Source organism: Xenopus tropicalis, chromosome 6 (assembly GCF_000004195.4).
Source record: "Xenopus tropicalis strain Nigerian chromosome 6, UCB_Xtro_10.0, whole genome shotgun sequence".
Taxonomy (NCBI): domain Eukaryota; kingdom Metazoa; phylum Chordata; class Amphibia; order Anura; family Pipidae; genus Xenopus; species Xenopus tropicalis.
This window is the reverse complement of record NC_030682.2, coordinates 55,007,184-55,021,720: the sequence shown is the minus strand read 5'-3', so window position 1 is coordinate 55,021,720 and position 14,537 is coordinate 55,007,184. Positions and strand designations below refer to the sequence as shown.

At 43.4% G+C, this 14,537-nt stretch overlaps 1 protein-coding gene and 1 long non-coding RNA gene across 2 annotated transcripts in view; one reads left to right on the top strand and one right to left on the bottom strand.

Moving 5' to 3' along the window:
* cdcp1 (CUB domain containing protein 1) overlaps nucleotides 1-10,686 on the bottom strand; it is a 29,771-nt gene extending 19,085 nt beyond the window's left edge. Inside the window, exons 1-2 of the mRNA XM_002938305.4 lie at nucleotides 10,377-10,686; nucleotides 3,380-3,595 (exon numbers count right to left, since the gene is read on the bottom strand). Of these exons, the coding sequence (XP_002938351.2) occupies nucleotides 3,380-3,595; nucleotides 10,377-10,461 (301 nt within the window). The 5' untranslated portion in view covers nucleotides 10,462-10,686. The remainder of the gene's footprint in view (nucleotides 1-3,379; nucleotides 3,596-10,376) is intronic.
* Nucleotides 10,655-14,537, top strand: part of LOC105947665 — a 30,585-nt gene continuing 26,702 nt past the window's right edge. Inside the window, exon 1 of the long non-coding RNA XR_001171096.3 lies at nucleotides 10,655-10,737. This is a non-coding gene — a long non-coding RNA (uncharacterized LOC105947665). The remainder of the gene's footprint in view (nucleotides 10,738-14,537) is intronic.

Genomic DNA, 14,537 nt, shown 5'->3' with positions numbered 1-14,537 from the left:
GGATTCCTGCTATCACCTTTATGGTGGCGGCTCAATGGTTAATCCCATTACAGCACTATGATCCTGGATTATATTTCAACAAGGACACTACATGAAAATTCTATTCTTATTGTGTTTACCAGGTGCTCTGATTTCCTCCTCCAATCAACATTATGTTGCCTCCTGATGAAACTGATCCTACTATAGGTTTGCACATATTTTTGAGTCTGAGACAGGGTTATTACACTGTAAGCCTTTTTAGGGCAGGGAGTGATGTGAATGATTAAAACATTCTCAGGAAAGGGTTGCGTAACCTGCTAGCAAAATGTAAAGGATAATAAAAATAATGTGTAATACATGTGGTTGGACTTCTGTTATGTATGAAAAATCAGAAAAAAAAACCATACCGTATATACTCGAGTATAAGCCGATCCGAGGTACCTAATTTTACCTAAGAAAACTAGAAAAATGTATTGACTCGAGTATAAGCCTAGGGTGGGAAATGCAGCAGTTACAGGGTCCTGTGACGCATTAACCAGGCGTGTCAATAGTGTGCATTCTAACAGGTACATTCTAGCCTGTCGGGTTGGCGGGGGCAGCGGGAATTGCTAGCAGGGGGCAGTGTTGGACTGGGGTGCCCATAAGCTGGCACTGAACACCTACACCATTCCCAGCTGCCTATATCATGGTTTTCCTTCCATAACAAGAGTGGTATGGCAAAATCACTAGGGTAAAATGTGACTGGAAGCCATTCCTGTTTCAGCTTTCTGGAACCTTGGGCTATTTTTTCACCTATTATATGAGAACAGGCAGCATAGGGCAGGCATAGTTTGGCACACACAGGCAGGATAGGGCAGGCATAGCATGGCAAACATAAGCAGAGTATGGCACACACAGGCAGCATAGGGAAGGCAGAGTATGGCACACACAGGCAGCATAGGGAAGGCAGAGTATGGCACACACAGGCAGCATAGGGAAGGCAGAGTATGGCACACACAGGCAGCATAGGGAAGGCAGAGTATGGCACACACAGGCAGCATAGGGAAGGCAGAGTATGGCACACACAGGCAGCATAGGGAAGGCAGAGTATGGCACACACAGGCAGCATAGGGAAGGCAGAGTATCGTGAGCCATACTCTGCCTGCCCTAGGCTGCCTGTGTGAGCCATACTCTGCCTGCCCTAGGCTGCCTGTGTGAGCCATACTCTGCCTGCCCTAGGCTGCCTTTGTGTGCCATACTCTGCCTGCCCTACGCTGCCTGTGTGAGCCATACTCTGCCAGCCCTATGCTGCCTTTGTGTGCCATACTCTGCCCTGTGCTGCCTGTGTGTGCCATACAATGCCTGCCCTATGCTGCTTGTGTGTTCCATACTCTGCCTGCCCTATGCTGCTTGTGGGAGGGGAACCTGGCAGGGGTTTGTTCTGGAAGTTTGTTAGAATGTGGAAATAGTAATTATATGGTCCCTATGTGGCTACCAGCTCAATGTGAGAGGACGCGCAACAGCTTAGCTCCAGAGTCTGGGTCCCATTAGTGATACCTAAAAAGCTTTTTTTAAGAATAAACACAGAGCCTACATCATAACAACAGCAGGCAGTGGAACTATTATCATTCTGCACGACATGCAAAAGATAAGAGAAAGGCCGCAGCAGTAGAACAGTGGGTCAGCAACCTAGAGGAAGTAAGCACAGGCCTGGATTTGTGGAGAGGCCACAAAGGCCCGGGCCTAGGGCGGCATGCCGCCCCGCCGCAACTTAATTTTTAAATTTTGCCCCCATACGGAGCAATGGGGACCTCTCCCCACTGCTCCGTATGTTAGTTCTGGTTGCGCATGCGCACTCGCTGCCGTGCGGGGGTGGGGGGGGGTGTTGAGCGTTCGCGCATGCACGCTCGTGGAAGAGGGGAGGGGCGGCCTAGGGGCGCATGGAGTACAAATCCCGACACAAATGCGGGACCTCCAAGCTGCAGTTCAGAATTGGCAAAGCAAAGCAGATGACTTGGAAAATCACCTGAGGCGTAACAACATTCGCCTGTTGGGATTCCCGGAGTGCGCGGAGGGTGAGTCCCCAGAATCGTTTATCCAAAAATGGTTTATTGATATGTTTGGGAGTGACTCGCTCACATCTACCTTTTCAGTGGAGTGTGCCCACAGTCCCTGTGCAGCCACCTCCACTGGGTGCCCCCGCCCACCCATTAATAGCCAGACTACTAAACGCGAGGGACAGGGACAAAATTCTCCTACTGGCAAGGAACAAAAGCCAACTGCCATTTGAAAATGTCAATATCGCTATGTACCCAGATTACTCCCTGGAGGTACAAAGGCAACGTGCTAAATTCACGGAAGTTAAAAAAAAAATGATATGGTCCCTAAGGTATGTAATTAGATGCTGGGGTTGCTGTGCTATCCACAGTGAAGGAGGGGGAATATGGATTTAAGGGTTTGTCAAAAACATAATATAAAATATAAAAATATAATTCTTTCACATATGAATGAAGGGTGATACCCCTGCAGTGAGTACCAACCGTTTGGGTTTTTGCTGTGCTACCACCATTAGTGTGGGTATGGTCTGAATAGTTCTTGTGATAACATGGGCGTGGTTTGAAGTGGGTGTGGTTTAAAAGGGGAGTGGCCAAACGGGCTTCCATTATCGGCCCTCCACGATGCAGGCCAGAAAGATTCTGGCCCTCGGTACCAAAGAAATTGGACAGCACTTATGTAGGCAATGGAGTTTTAGGATTTTGTAGCCCAGTGCTGTTCAACTGGTGGGGGTCCAGCTTGTGTGGCCCCGCATTAAAGTCTGGCTGCTGTTACAGTTTGTTCTAGGGGTTTGGTAGCATTTCAAAATAGGTTTAGAGGGTCTGTAAGGTGTTAAATAATGTACTAGGAGTTGCTGTGCTATCCACAGGGGAGGAGGATTGGATTTAAGGCTCTGTCTAAATGACATATTAATATGATGGGTGATATGCCTGCAGTGAGTGAGCCTGCTACCTGCTACCACCATTAATGTGAATGTGATTTTAAAAGTTCTTGTGATAACACGGGTGTGATTTAAAGGGAGTATGGTTTAACAACTACAAGTTTTGTGATATACTTTAATCCCTACTAAAATCTAATATCTTAGCTCATAAAAATAGAGCAAAAAAAGGATCATAAAACTGTCAGTATATGGTCAAAATAGAGGACTGAGAAAAACAACTTACCTAAGGAATATTACAAAAACCAAACATAAATCAGAAATTTATGAAGAACAGACCACATCATATATAAACCTCAATACTATTTGTGCTTGTGAAGAAAACAAACTAGGGTTATGCCAAAAGGGGCTAATAATGGGATAACATTATCTCTAAAAACACATCTGATTTTTTGTTGCAGACAAAATGAAAATATTAAAATATTTTACCTATTCTTTTCTGAATTTCCATAACATAAAATTTCTCTGGAGTGGAGCAGGCAAAACTGTAATCCACAGTCATCCCAGGACGGATTTCTAGAGTAGTACTCTTACAGTTAGTTTTTGAAAGGCATATATAACAGCTTGATGGTGGAGGGATAACATCTCCGGGCTTTATCAATATAGTTATATTGTCTTTAGGTTGCAGGGAGATGTATACAGAATCTGTAAAATAAACAAGACATAAAGCATCAGCAAATTGTTCATTTCAAAAACTAGCAAGTAGCTAATAAATTATTAACGGAGAGCTAAAGCCTAACTAAAGAAGTAGGCTAGAAATGTTGTACATTATGTTTGGGGCTTCTGTACCAGCCCAAAGTAACCACAGCCCTTTAGTAGGGAAGATCTGTGCCCCCAAAGATGCCCCAGTAGCTCCTCGTCTTCTTTTCTGCTGATTCACTGCACATGCTTTGTGCTGCTGTCACTTACCTGAGCTTACATAGTAACATGGTAAGTTGGGTTGAAAAAAAGACATACGTCCATCATGTTCAAACATAATGCCTATATATAACCTGCCTAACTACTAGTTGATCCAGAGGAAGGCAAAAAACCCAACCTGAAGCCTCTCTAATTTGCCGCAGAGGGGAAAAAATTCCTTCCTGACTCCAAGATGGCAATCGGACCAGTCGCTGGATCAACTTGTACTAAGAGCTATCTCCCATAACCCTGTATTCCCTCACTTGCTAAGAATCCATCCAGCCCCCTCTTAAAGCTATATAATGTATCAGCCAGTACAACTGATTCAGGGAGGGAATTCCACAACCTTACAGCTCTCACAGTAAAAAAATCCTTTCCAAATATTTAAACGGAACCTCCCTTCTTCTAAATGGAATGGGTGCCCTCGTGTCCGTTGGAAGGACCTACTGGTAAATAAAACATTAGAAAGATTATTATATGATCCCCTTATTTATTTATACATAGTTATCATGTCACCTCTTAAGCGCCTCTTCTCCAGTGTAAACAGACCCAACTTGGCCAGTCTTTCTTCATAACTGAGACTTTCCATACCCTTTACCAACTTAGTTGCCCTTCTCTGGACCCTCTAACTCAATCATGTCCCGTTTGAGCACTGGAGACCAGAACTGAACAGCATATTCTAGATGGGGCCTTACCAGAGCTTAGCAATATAGCAATATACTGTATATATAGAATATATATACAGTTTCTAGGGTTTCTAGGGTTAAGTTCTCCTTTAAATATTACTACCCAACCCATAGCCGGAGCAGAAATATATCAATATACCAACCAGGCTGTTAAAGGGAAAGAAATACTTCCAAACCCTATTTTATTGTGTTAAGGCCCCCATACACGGGCCGATAAAAGCTGCCGATATCGGTCCCTTGGACCGACTCGGCAGCTTATCGGCCCGTGTAGGGGCAGAAACGAGGGGCCTGGCCGACCGATATCTGGCCTGAAATTGGCCAGATATCGATCGGCCAGGTTAGAAAATCCAGTTGGATCGGGGACCGCATCGGCTCGTTGATGCGGTCCCCAAACCGACTGCCCCATTGCCGCGTGCAGAATTCGATCGTTTGGCCCCAGGCCCAAACGATCGAATTCGCCTACATGCCTCCCCGATATCGCCACCCGTAGGTGGGGATATCGAGTGAAGATCCGCTTGCTTGGCGACATCGCCAAGCGAGCGGATCTGCCCGTGTATGGCCAGCTTTAGTTGAGCAAAATAAACTTGACTTTACACTATATAAATTACTGTAATTGAATCTTCTTTCCTTTATTTATGTGGAATCTGCTATAACAGCATACAGGCAGTCAACATTTTGTTATAAAGACAAACCTTGCATTATCCCCAAAGGATCTGGTGCCAATGCACAGGCTACACAATTATACACTGAGTAGCAAGAGGGCATGTGAGTGTTGCCCGTGTTTAAATCTGGGCTTCAGAGAGTGACAAGCCTCCCCAAAAAGATTTCCCACTGGCAATAAAGTAAATTGCTGGTGAGAAAGCACATGTGGCAATATGTTTTCCGAAGTCACCCAAAATTTTCTCGCAAACAAACTTCAAGCAGCTTTGGAAAATGAATCGCCGAAAATGCTTTCCCACTGGGGATTTACTTTATTGCCGAAGTCTGAAAATATACTTTATTGCCTAAGTTTATCATGAGTAAACTTAGGGTGACTTCGGAAAACGAAGTGCAGTGAATGCTTTCCCACCAGCAATTTACTTTATTGCCAGTGGGAAAGAATTTTGGAAATATTTGTCCCCCATGATAGCTGAGGTTTAACTGTGGGCAGTAATGTATCCATGTGCCATTAGCCTAAAGAGTATAAACGAGAAACCTGGGAAAACTGGAAGGATAAAGAATGTTAAAATAAAAGTGAAAGGTAATAGAGGTGGAAGACTGATAAAAATTCTCAACTTTCTTCCCCCAACCACCTCCATCCCTGGTTCTTCCTGCAATGTCACTTCAACTCTGAGTGAGCTCTTCTCCCTGTACTTTTTTCCTTCTGTTAAAAAAGTCAGTCCTGGATAGCAAAAACAGCAGCCCAATTCAAAGGGCACTCAGGTCAGGTGAGATAGAATTTAAAAACACAATTTTTCTTAATTTACATTAAAAACACATATGACCTTCTCAATATCATTAGGTGAGCTGGTCATCTGCTACTTGAACCTATCTGGTTAGGTATTAATATGCAGACTGTTCAGTCCCAACATATTAACTTGGTAAAGGTAATGATGCAAATAATGTTGCATTGCCTAAATGAATTAACTATTTCACTGCCTAGATATTGGCTTGCAACAGTGCAGTCTGTGGAAAACTGATGCTGAACTAGGTGATGGTACATTGCTGTGTAGCCACGGGCCAGCAATTCAAGCAGGTAAAGAAGAAAAGGTACAGGTTTACATAGCAGATAACATTAGTTTTGTAATATAACACAATGTTATCCTACAGTACTAATCAGTTATCTGCTATGTAAACCTGTGCATTTCTTTTTTCAGCTTGAATGGCTACATAGCAGCGTATCTACATAAACTATAGTAGGGTTTTCTAAAGTAATGTGCTATGTGCAATGTAACAATTGTTAGGGCAGTGGCAGATGGGGAGATTAAGTCGCCCTGCGGGCGACTAATCTCCCCGCAATGCCATCCCACCAGCAAGAATGTAAATCGCTGGTGGGATGGCATACGTGTCGCTACAATTTACGGTCACCTGAAGTTGCCTTGAGACAAAATTTGATCCCCACAGCATTAATGTAAGTCACATTAGAGAAAGTGGGATGAGGGGGTTTTGTTCCTGCATCTGACAATCAATGCATTTCAATGAGAAGAAAAAGTATTTTAGACACCATCAGATTTTATCAGAACTTCATGCCTCTTACTGTATGATGTATTTATGATGTGGGGATATTGTACCATTATTTACAAGTTTGTATATAACCGTTACTGTGCAAGTTAAAGCTAATGGTTTATCTTAGCTAGGAGAGAAACCTCTTAATACACCTATGCTGCCTCTGATGGATATAAATTCAAGACTGATAGATTGAGCAGTGGTAGCAACATAGAATTATGGAGCTTAAGGTAGTCAATCACAGGCAGATTTAAGCTGCAGCTTATCTGCCCATGTATGGGGACCTCCGACATGCCTGCTGGACCAATTTCTGGCCAAAAGTCGTCCAGATGTCGATCATATGGCTCTAGGGCCCAATACGGCCCACCTTATGGGGGCATACTGAGAGAAAGATCTGCTTGTTTGGCCACCCTTAGGCAGCAGATTCCTCCAGTGAAGGTGTCAATCAGGGCCATTGTACCCTGTAGTCTCCCCATATTTCACCTGTTCAGATGATCAGAAGGAAAAAAAACAAAACGCTGAGCTGTGTAAAGAAAGTTCCCATAATTTCTGCACCGAGACCCAGACCAGTGTACATGCTCAGTTAGTTAGACTATGAGGAAGCTTCCTGCTGATTGGCTCAGATCCACATTCCTAAGGAGGGGGGAGTGAGTTCTTAGCATTCTTGAGGGAGGGGGGAGCAGGAGAGAGCCGCGTGTCTCTGGCAGAGGAAAACAGACACAACAAATCTTTTGACAGAGTGCAGCGTTTCTGTAAAGGTGGCCATACACGTGGCGATCTGACGATGTTTCGTACGACCATCGGTCGCACGAAACATCGTAAGATCCGCCACAAACCATTCAGGGCTGAATCGGCAGGTAAGGAGGTAGAAACAATAGGATTTCTACCTCCTTCTGCCGATTCAGCTCTGAAGGGAGAATTTTGGTCAGGCGCCTTCTATGGCGCCCGATCAAAATTTTCAAACTGGTCCGATCGGCGAGTCGTCCGATATCAGCAAGCTTCCTGCGATATCGGTCGACTCGCCGACATGCCATACACGCACCGATTATCGTACGAAACGAGGTTTCATACGATAATATCGGTGCGTGTATGGCCACCTTAAGTGCTTATGGCTGTATTTACATAGACCTGATAAAGCTTACTTAGCTTTTACCTTTCCTGCTCCTTTAATAAACTGTCTAAAAAAAAACACACACTCACAGTACAGGATTATTTGTGAGGAGCACAGTTTTCTGATTTGTTTTGAAAACAGCATGTTTCCCCATGATAGGATCCCTTTAAATGTTAGAAAATGTGTGTCAGTATAAAACAGAGAGCGATTAGCACAACAACTGGTGAATTAAGAAAGATAATTATTACTATGCGCTTTCCCTGCATGGCCAAAAATTGCCTTTCTGTACCATCAAACAAGTAGCAGGACAGAGACTGTTTAAATTTCCTATTGCTTGCCCCCAAGGGGCTGCTTGTTTAACTGTCCAGAAAGGCTCGGGCATTTCCAAGAATGGTGTTTAAAATTGCTGGCTAGGACATCTAAAGTTCTGAGCCCTTGTGCCAGCTCTGTGAGCCACACAGAATAGATGTCAGCCTCCAAATAACTTCACATAAAACAAACACTATATTGTTAATATTAATGCACTTTTGTTTTAATGCTTTATTCTCTATCAATTTTCTAATTACCCTGGGTGAGTCTGTCCTACAAACAGTAACTGGGTGTTCCCAAGAAAACAGAGTTACATCACTACAATGGAGGTATTTACAGCAAGCAGAGAAAACACAAATTATTAAATTTATTGCTTATATAAAAAAAAAAAAAAATTATAAAATGCAGATTTACTTTAACACAGCAACAAACAGCAAAATATATATAAAGTACATACAAAATAACCACCGTTGTAAAATTCAAGTCACCAAGGAGTTCTATTGCTACTTAAGAAGCAAGGCGCAAGGCTGGATTCTCAAGGTGACTTATTAGCCTCATTTTTTTTTTAAAACTGTATTTTTTTTTATAACACAGTATAGCTCAGAATGTCATAAAAGATTATTATTCCAATGTCAAATGGGTATGCGACACATTCTTTGTGGAAAACACAATGATTTATTTTTTCTAACATGGCAACCATAGTTTAATCCAATCCAAAAAAAAAAAAAGACACCAAAGTTACCCAGCTCTCCATAGGCTTATCAACCAAGCAGAAGAGATACTAAGTAAGAATCTTCCTGCCAGAGGCTGGCTCTGTTCTCAGGCAGAATGTTGGTAGACTAAACTGACTGTATTTAAAAAAAGACAGATAGCATTATTAAACCCCCTCACCCCCAATTTTGTGGATAATAATAATATATTTGTCTGATTTTACTCACGGTTAGCAGGGGTTTTGGAGAAGTTTTTAATAAATCAGTCCCAAACACAACTTTTCTCAGAATATTCCTTCTATACTTAGAGAGATATTCTTGTTTATTATACAATACGTCCCTTTAAATGCAGCCCTTCATGTTGGATTTTCTATAAGAATTCCCAATTTTTATTATTTGATTTGACAACTCTAAATATCCTAAGTGTATCTCGATTAAACTATAAATGCTGGTTCTTAATTAACACCAGGGGGTGCAACAGCACAATGCTGTAAAGAAGTAACTGGGGATGGTATCCATCATAATGCCCATGTTGGGTTGCCACCTTCTGGAAAACAAAATACCGACCTTTCAATTTTTTTATTATTATTATTAACATTTATTTATAAAGCGCCAACATATTCCGCAGCGCTGTACAATCTTTCCTCCATATTAATAACACTGGCATCAAGCATCATTATATCTGGCCAGGTGGCAACCCTAGGCCCATGAAGCAGTAGGCATTTGCTCCAAATGCATATTTTCGCTAGCTAGACTGGTTACCTCCAATCTAGTGATGTGCAGGTTGACCCACAGCCCACTGGATCTACGGGTTTACCCCAAGGTCAGGCGGGTTAGGGTTGAAATTTGGGCAACCATTGCGGGCTTCTGTTGAATGCATGTCAGACTGGGGAAGTACTCTCTTTCAACGTTCCCAAGGTTTCTCTGTCTTGGGACCTAAGGTGGCGTACAGGGTGAAAACACACATATACAGGTTGGGTGTGGTTCCTATAATGGCAACAGGGTGCAGGAAAAGGTTTTGCGGGTAAGGGTTGGGCGCAGGTTGAGTTTTTCCTGACCCGCACATCACTACTCCAGGCACAATGGTTGTTTGCAATAGTTTGCACTTAAGCATAGAAGCTTCCAAGAAAAAAACCAAAACAATAAATGCAACAGTTAATTAAGCCTATGAGTGGTGGCACTATAGGTTTCCTACATTATTCTATGGTTAGTAACTCGTTCTGTTAAAAATAAACCTGGTAGACTTGATTTTATGCTGGAAAAGTACAGAATATGAATATATAGGGAAAAGCCACCACAGCAGCCAACACTTCTCCACCAGTCCGACTGAGTGATGGTTGAATAAAAGCATTAAAGGAAATGAAGGGGGGGGGGGTCATGGTGGTGACCTAGTGACATCAGGACAAACATCAGTCCCAAAACCGCACACATAATTCCAGCATGGCACATACACACACTTGAATGAATGTGGCAGCCGTATACAGGTCCCAGCCACCCTAGTGTCCTACCTGCCAGGTGTGTGAGTAGCCCAGTGAGCAGGACTCCCAGCATCACTATCCCGGAGGGACAGCACAGGCCCCAGGCGGCGCACATCGCTCTGCTCCTCTAGTTCCACGTTCCTTCTCGTTCCATGTGCGGGGGAGCCCCTACTCCTACTGGGGGTGACTTTATGCCATGGGCACAGTAGCGCCACTCAGAGACTGTCCCACAAGCTATATGTGCACATTGGCTACCCCTGCCTTACCCTGGCTGAGCCCAGGCCGAAGCTATCAGGAAATTGCTACTCAGTGCACACCTTTACACACCCAGCGAACAACAGGGCGGGACCTCTCCTACCGCCTCTTCCAAACTCCACAGGAATGAATTCCGGTAAGTTACAGCTGTTTGATCTTGGCACCGATCCCGACTGATCATATCAGTGATCATATGGAAAATTTAAGAATATTTTTTGTGGGTGACTAGACCCAAAACGCTAAGCTGCAGAGTCGGGTGATTTCCTTGGTGGGCATAACAAAGCCCCCGGTGGCTAAATAGGTGTTCTAGTTCCAGATTTCTATGGCCTTACTCCGCAAGTGAGGACTGGACTAATGAAAAAAATACTTGAAGGTTAGAAACCATTACGCTCATTATTTAATGGGGAATTGTTGATCCCTTCTTTGCTTGTTAAAATGACGCTTGATGCCAGTAGTATTAGTAGGTAAAAGGCCGAAATGATATTTTTCTAGAAAAACTGTTCCAATGCTTAGTAATAATTACCAGTAGCAACCAATGAGATATTGTATTTTAGTCTAGAGGATCCTAGATAAAGCTGATTACTAATTGGTTGTTAAGGGATACACTTGTAGCCATATACTCATACCTCCCAACATTTGAAAAACAAAAAGAGGGACAATAAGATTTGGCGCGCGCAGCACGCATTTTTGTTTGACCACGCCCACTTTTGTGACCACGCCCCAATTAACACACCCCATTTTTTTCAAAAAATACTCCTTTTATATAGTTGAAATGGCGGGATCAGATGCAAATGTGCTATATCCTCATACTGTACTACCTAAGGAAAACAATATAGCAACTCCTACATATAAATACAAATATAGAGAGAAGGCAGTCAGTTATGTATGTATGTATGTATGTATAACTTTATTTATAAAGCGCCACAAGGGTACGCAGCGCTGTACAATATACACAATTACACACAGGGAGGACAAATGTTATAATAAATATAAGTGAGTTATAACTATCTACCAGTTTTGCCCCCCCACACAGGGGAGACAGTACCCCCAGGCCCCCATAGACAGTACCCCCCATAGACAGTGCCCCTCATACACAGAGCCCCCCCATACACAGTGCCCCCCCAAACACAGTGCCCCCCAATACACAGAGCCCCCATACACAGTGCCCCCCAATACACAGAGCCCCCCATACACAGAGCCCCCCCAAACACAGAGCCCCCCATACACAGTGCCCCCATACACAGTGCCCCCCAATACAGAGCCCCCCATACACAGAGCCCCCCCCATACGCGCTCCGACTCCTTGGGCTACTTCTCTTCTTATGTGGCTCTTTCTCCGGCGGTCCCTGGCCCTTTTATAAGGTTGCGCCCGTGTGTACGTGTGACGTCATTACGCACGGGCGCAACCTTATAAAAGGGCCAGGGACCGCCGGAGAAGGAGCCACATAAGAAGAGAAGTAGCACAAGGAGTCGGAGCGCTCAGCTTAAGACCTCTCATCCTGCTGTCGCGGATCCTTCTATGAATGTCCCGCATTTCCGTAATCTATTGCGAAAATGCGGGACATTCAGGGGACTATCCGGGACAGCGGGATGCGCTATAGAAAGCGGGACAGTTGGGGGGTATGTATACTTGTAGGTGGCCATACACGGTACCAGTGTTGGACTGGGAACCCAGATTCTTTCATTTATTTCTCCTCTTTTTTCCAGTTTAAAAATAGGGAATGACAATGAAACAGGCCAAATAGTCAGGAGCAGGAGGGCCCACTTACACCTGGGCCCACCAAGAGTTTTCCTGGTATCCTGGTGGGATGTTAAGATCTGAATCTTCAGATATGCAGATAGAAACAATTCTATCTGACCCCTAAGGAATTCTTCCCCTATCTGATGATTGAGCATTAGGGCTTTGGCACACGAGGAGATTTGTCGCTGGCGATTTTTAAAAGAGCGATTTGGCAACAAGACGAGCGACAAGACGCCAATGCTAAATCAATGGAAATCGCCAGCGTCAAAACATACGAGGCTACTTCAAATCGCCTCCTGTTTCAAATCGCACACAGACCCTTTTCTGAGCGACTTGAGTAAACATGAGGGGGGGGTTAACTGTTGAGTGTACCATGGGTAGCAGATCGCCTGAAGCTCAACTCGCATGAAATCTCTTCGTGGGTATTGTCGTGGCGACTTGTCGCCAAAGCGCCAGGGGGAAAAAACGCAGGCGACAAATCTCCTTGTGTGCCAGAGCCCTTAACATATAGGTGATCAAAGTTTTTAGACCTGCCCAAAGTTATTGTGATATCAGTTGCCTTGTCAACCCACCATACACGCAGTGAGTAAGTAAAGAAGTTAAGACTCTTATGTCCAGAGTTTTGAGTTTTTTGGTGGGGGAAAACGATTCCTCACAGATCAGTAGCTTTAATGATCTACAGACTCAATTGTACTGTGTGTCAAAAAAACAAATTAGTTTGGACCCCCCTGGCCATATGAAGTTATTTACAATGTTTGTACAACTGTGTAGCTTTCTTATAAAGCTTCTTTATTGTTCTTCTGTTGTCCTACTTTAGTATGTCATTTAGTCAGCAACATTTGCTATCAAATAATTAAAATAATTTACATAGCCAATAAAGCTAAACATTTTGAACCTCTTACACTCCTTACAGAGCTCACATATATTGGATGCTGTTGTATAGAAAATATAAAACCTTATGTACTGGCAGCAACACTAGGGCACATGCTTACAACTGTAGTTTAATGTTACTGTGCAGCCTTTCCTTGTATAAATGTAAATACAATATTTTTGTAAAATTTTATTTTTGTAGTTGTGGTTTAATCTCCACAGGAGTTGCTATTAATCCCTCTTGAACTGTACAAGTATAACATTAACAAACTGAAGGTCAGATTACTAGCTAGTTGAGATTAGGGGTGCAGAACACCTAAATTCCAAGCAAATATACAGCCTGTGTCTAACTCAGTGTTCCACAATCAGTGGCTCAGAAGCAACATGTTGCTTGCCAGCTCCTTAGATGTTGCTCCCAGTGGCCTCAAAGCAGGTGCTTAATAAGACAAATGTGAATAAAGCTATTTCTTAAACCACCTTCACCCCTGTCTGGAGTGCGTACCCATCAAGAAATTGTACTGCCAAACAGAGCCTCACTTAGGCTGCCAGTCCACCTAGGGGCAACCAAATAGACAATCACAGCCCTTATTTGGCACCCCTGGGAATATTTCTCATGCTTGAATTGCTCCCCAACTCTTTTTACATTTGATAGTGGCTCACAGGTAAAAAAAAGGTTGGGGATGCCGGGGGGATAACTGATGTAAAATGCATCTGATATATTGCAGATACAATGCAATATGCAATATCCTCTGTAACATACCCACTCATTATAGGAGAGGAAAAGGTTAAAACTAAGTAAGCTTTATCAGAGAGGTCAGTATTGCTGTTCTGGGTTCTCAGTGAAAAGAAACACTGCATTCCATTTCTTTTGTTCTGTACACATGAGTTTCTGTATCAAACTTCCTTCCCTCAGCATGAACCTTTCAGGGCACTGCACAAGCCTATGCAGCTTGCTCCTCTCTCCCTTCCCTCCTCCCTTCTCCCTCTCACCCTCCCTTCTTCCTCCTCACCCCCCCTGCAGCGAGAGACAAGCCAGTAAGAAAGATGCAGACAGGAAAGTGTCTTCAGACCAAACTAAAATGGCAGAGAGAGCTTCTGTTTATTCAATTATGGTAAAGAATTTTGCAGAATAGTGTTCTAGCTTGCACTGTTGTGACTAATCTATTGCCTGTAAACTGCCTCAGAAACTTTCCTTTTCCTTTAAAACATACACTTCCAGTATTACACAATTCAGCAGTGTACTGATGACATTATTAAAGTGTCCTAAAAAGGCATTGCAACAAAATTCCTAATATCATACATGTGCAAATGAAGACATCTTCCCTT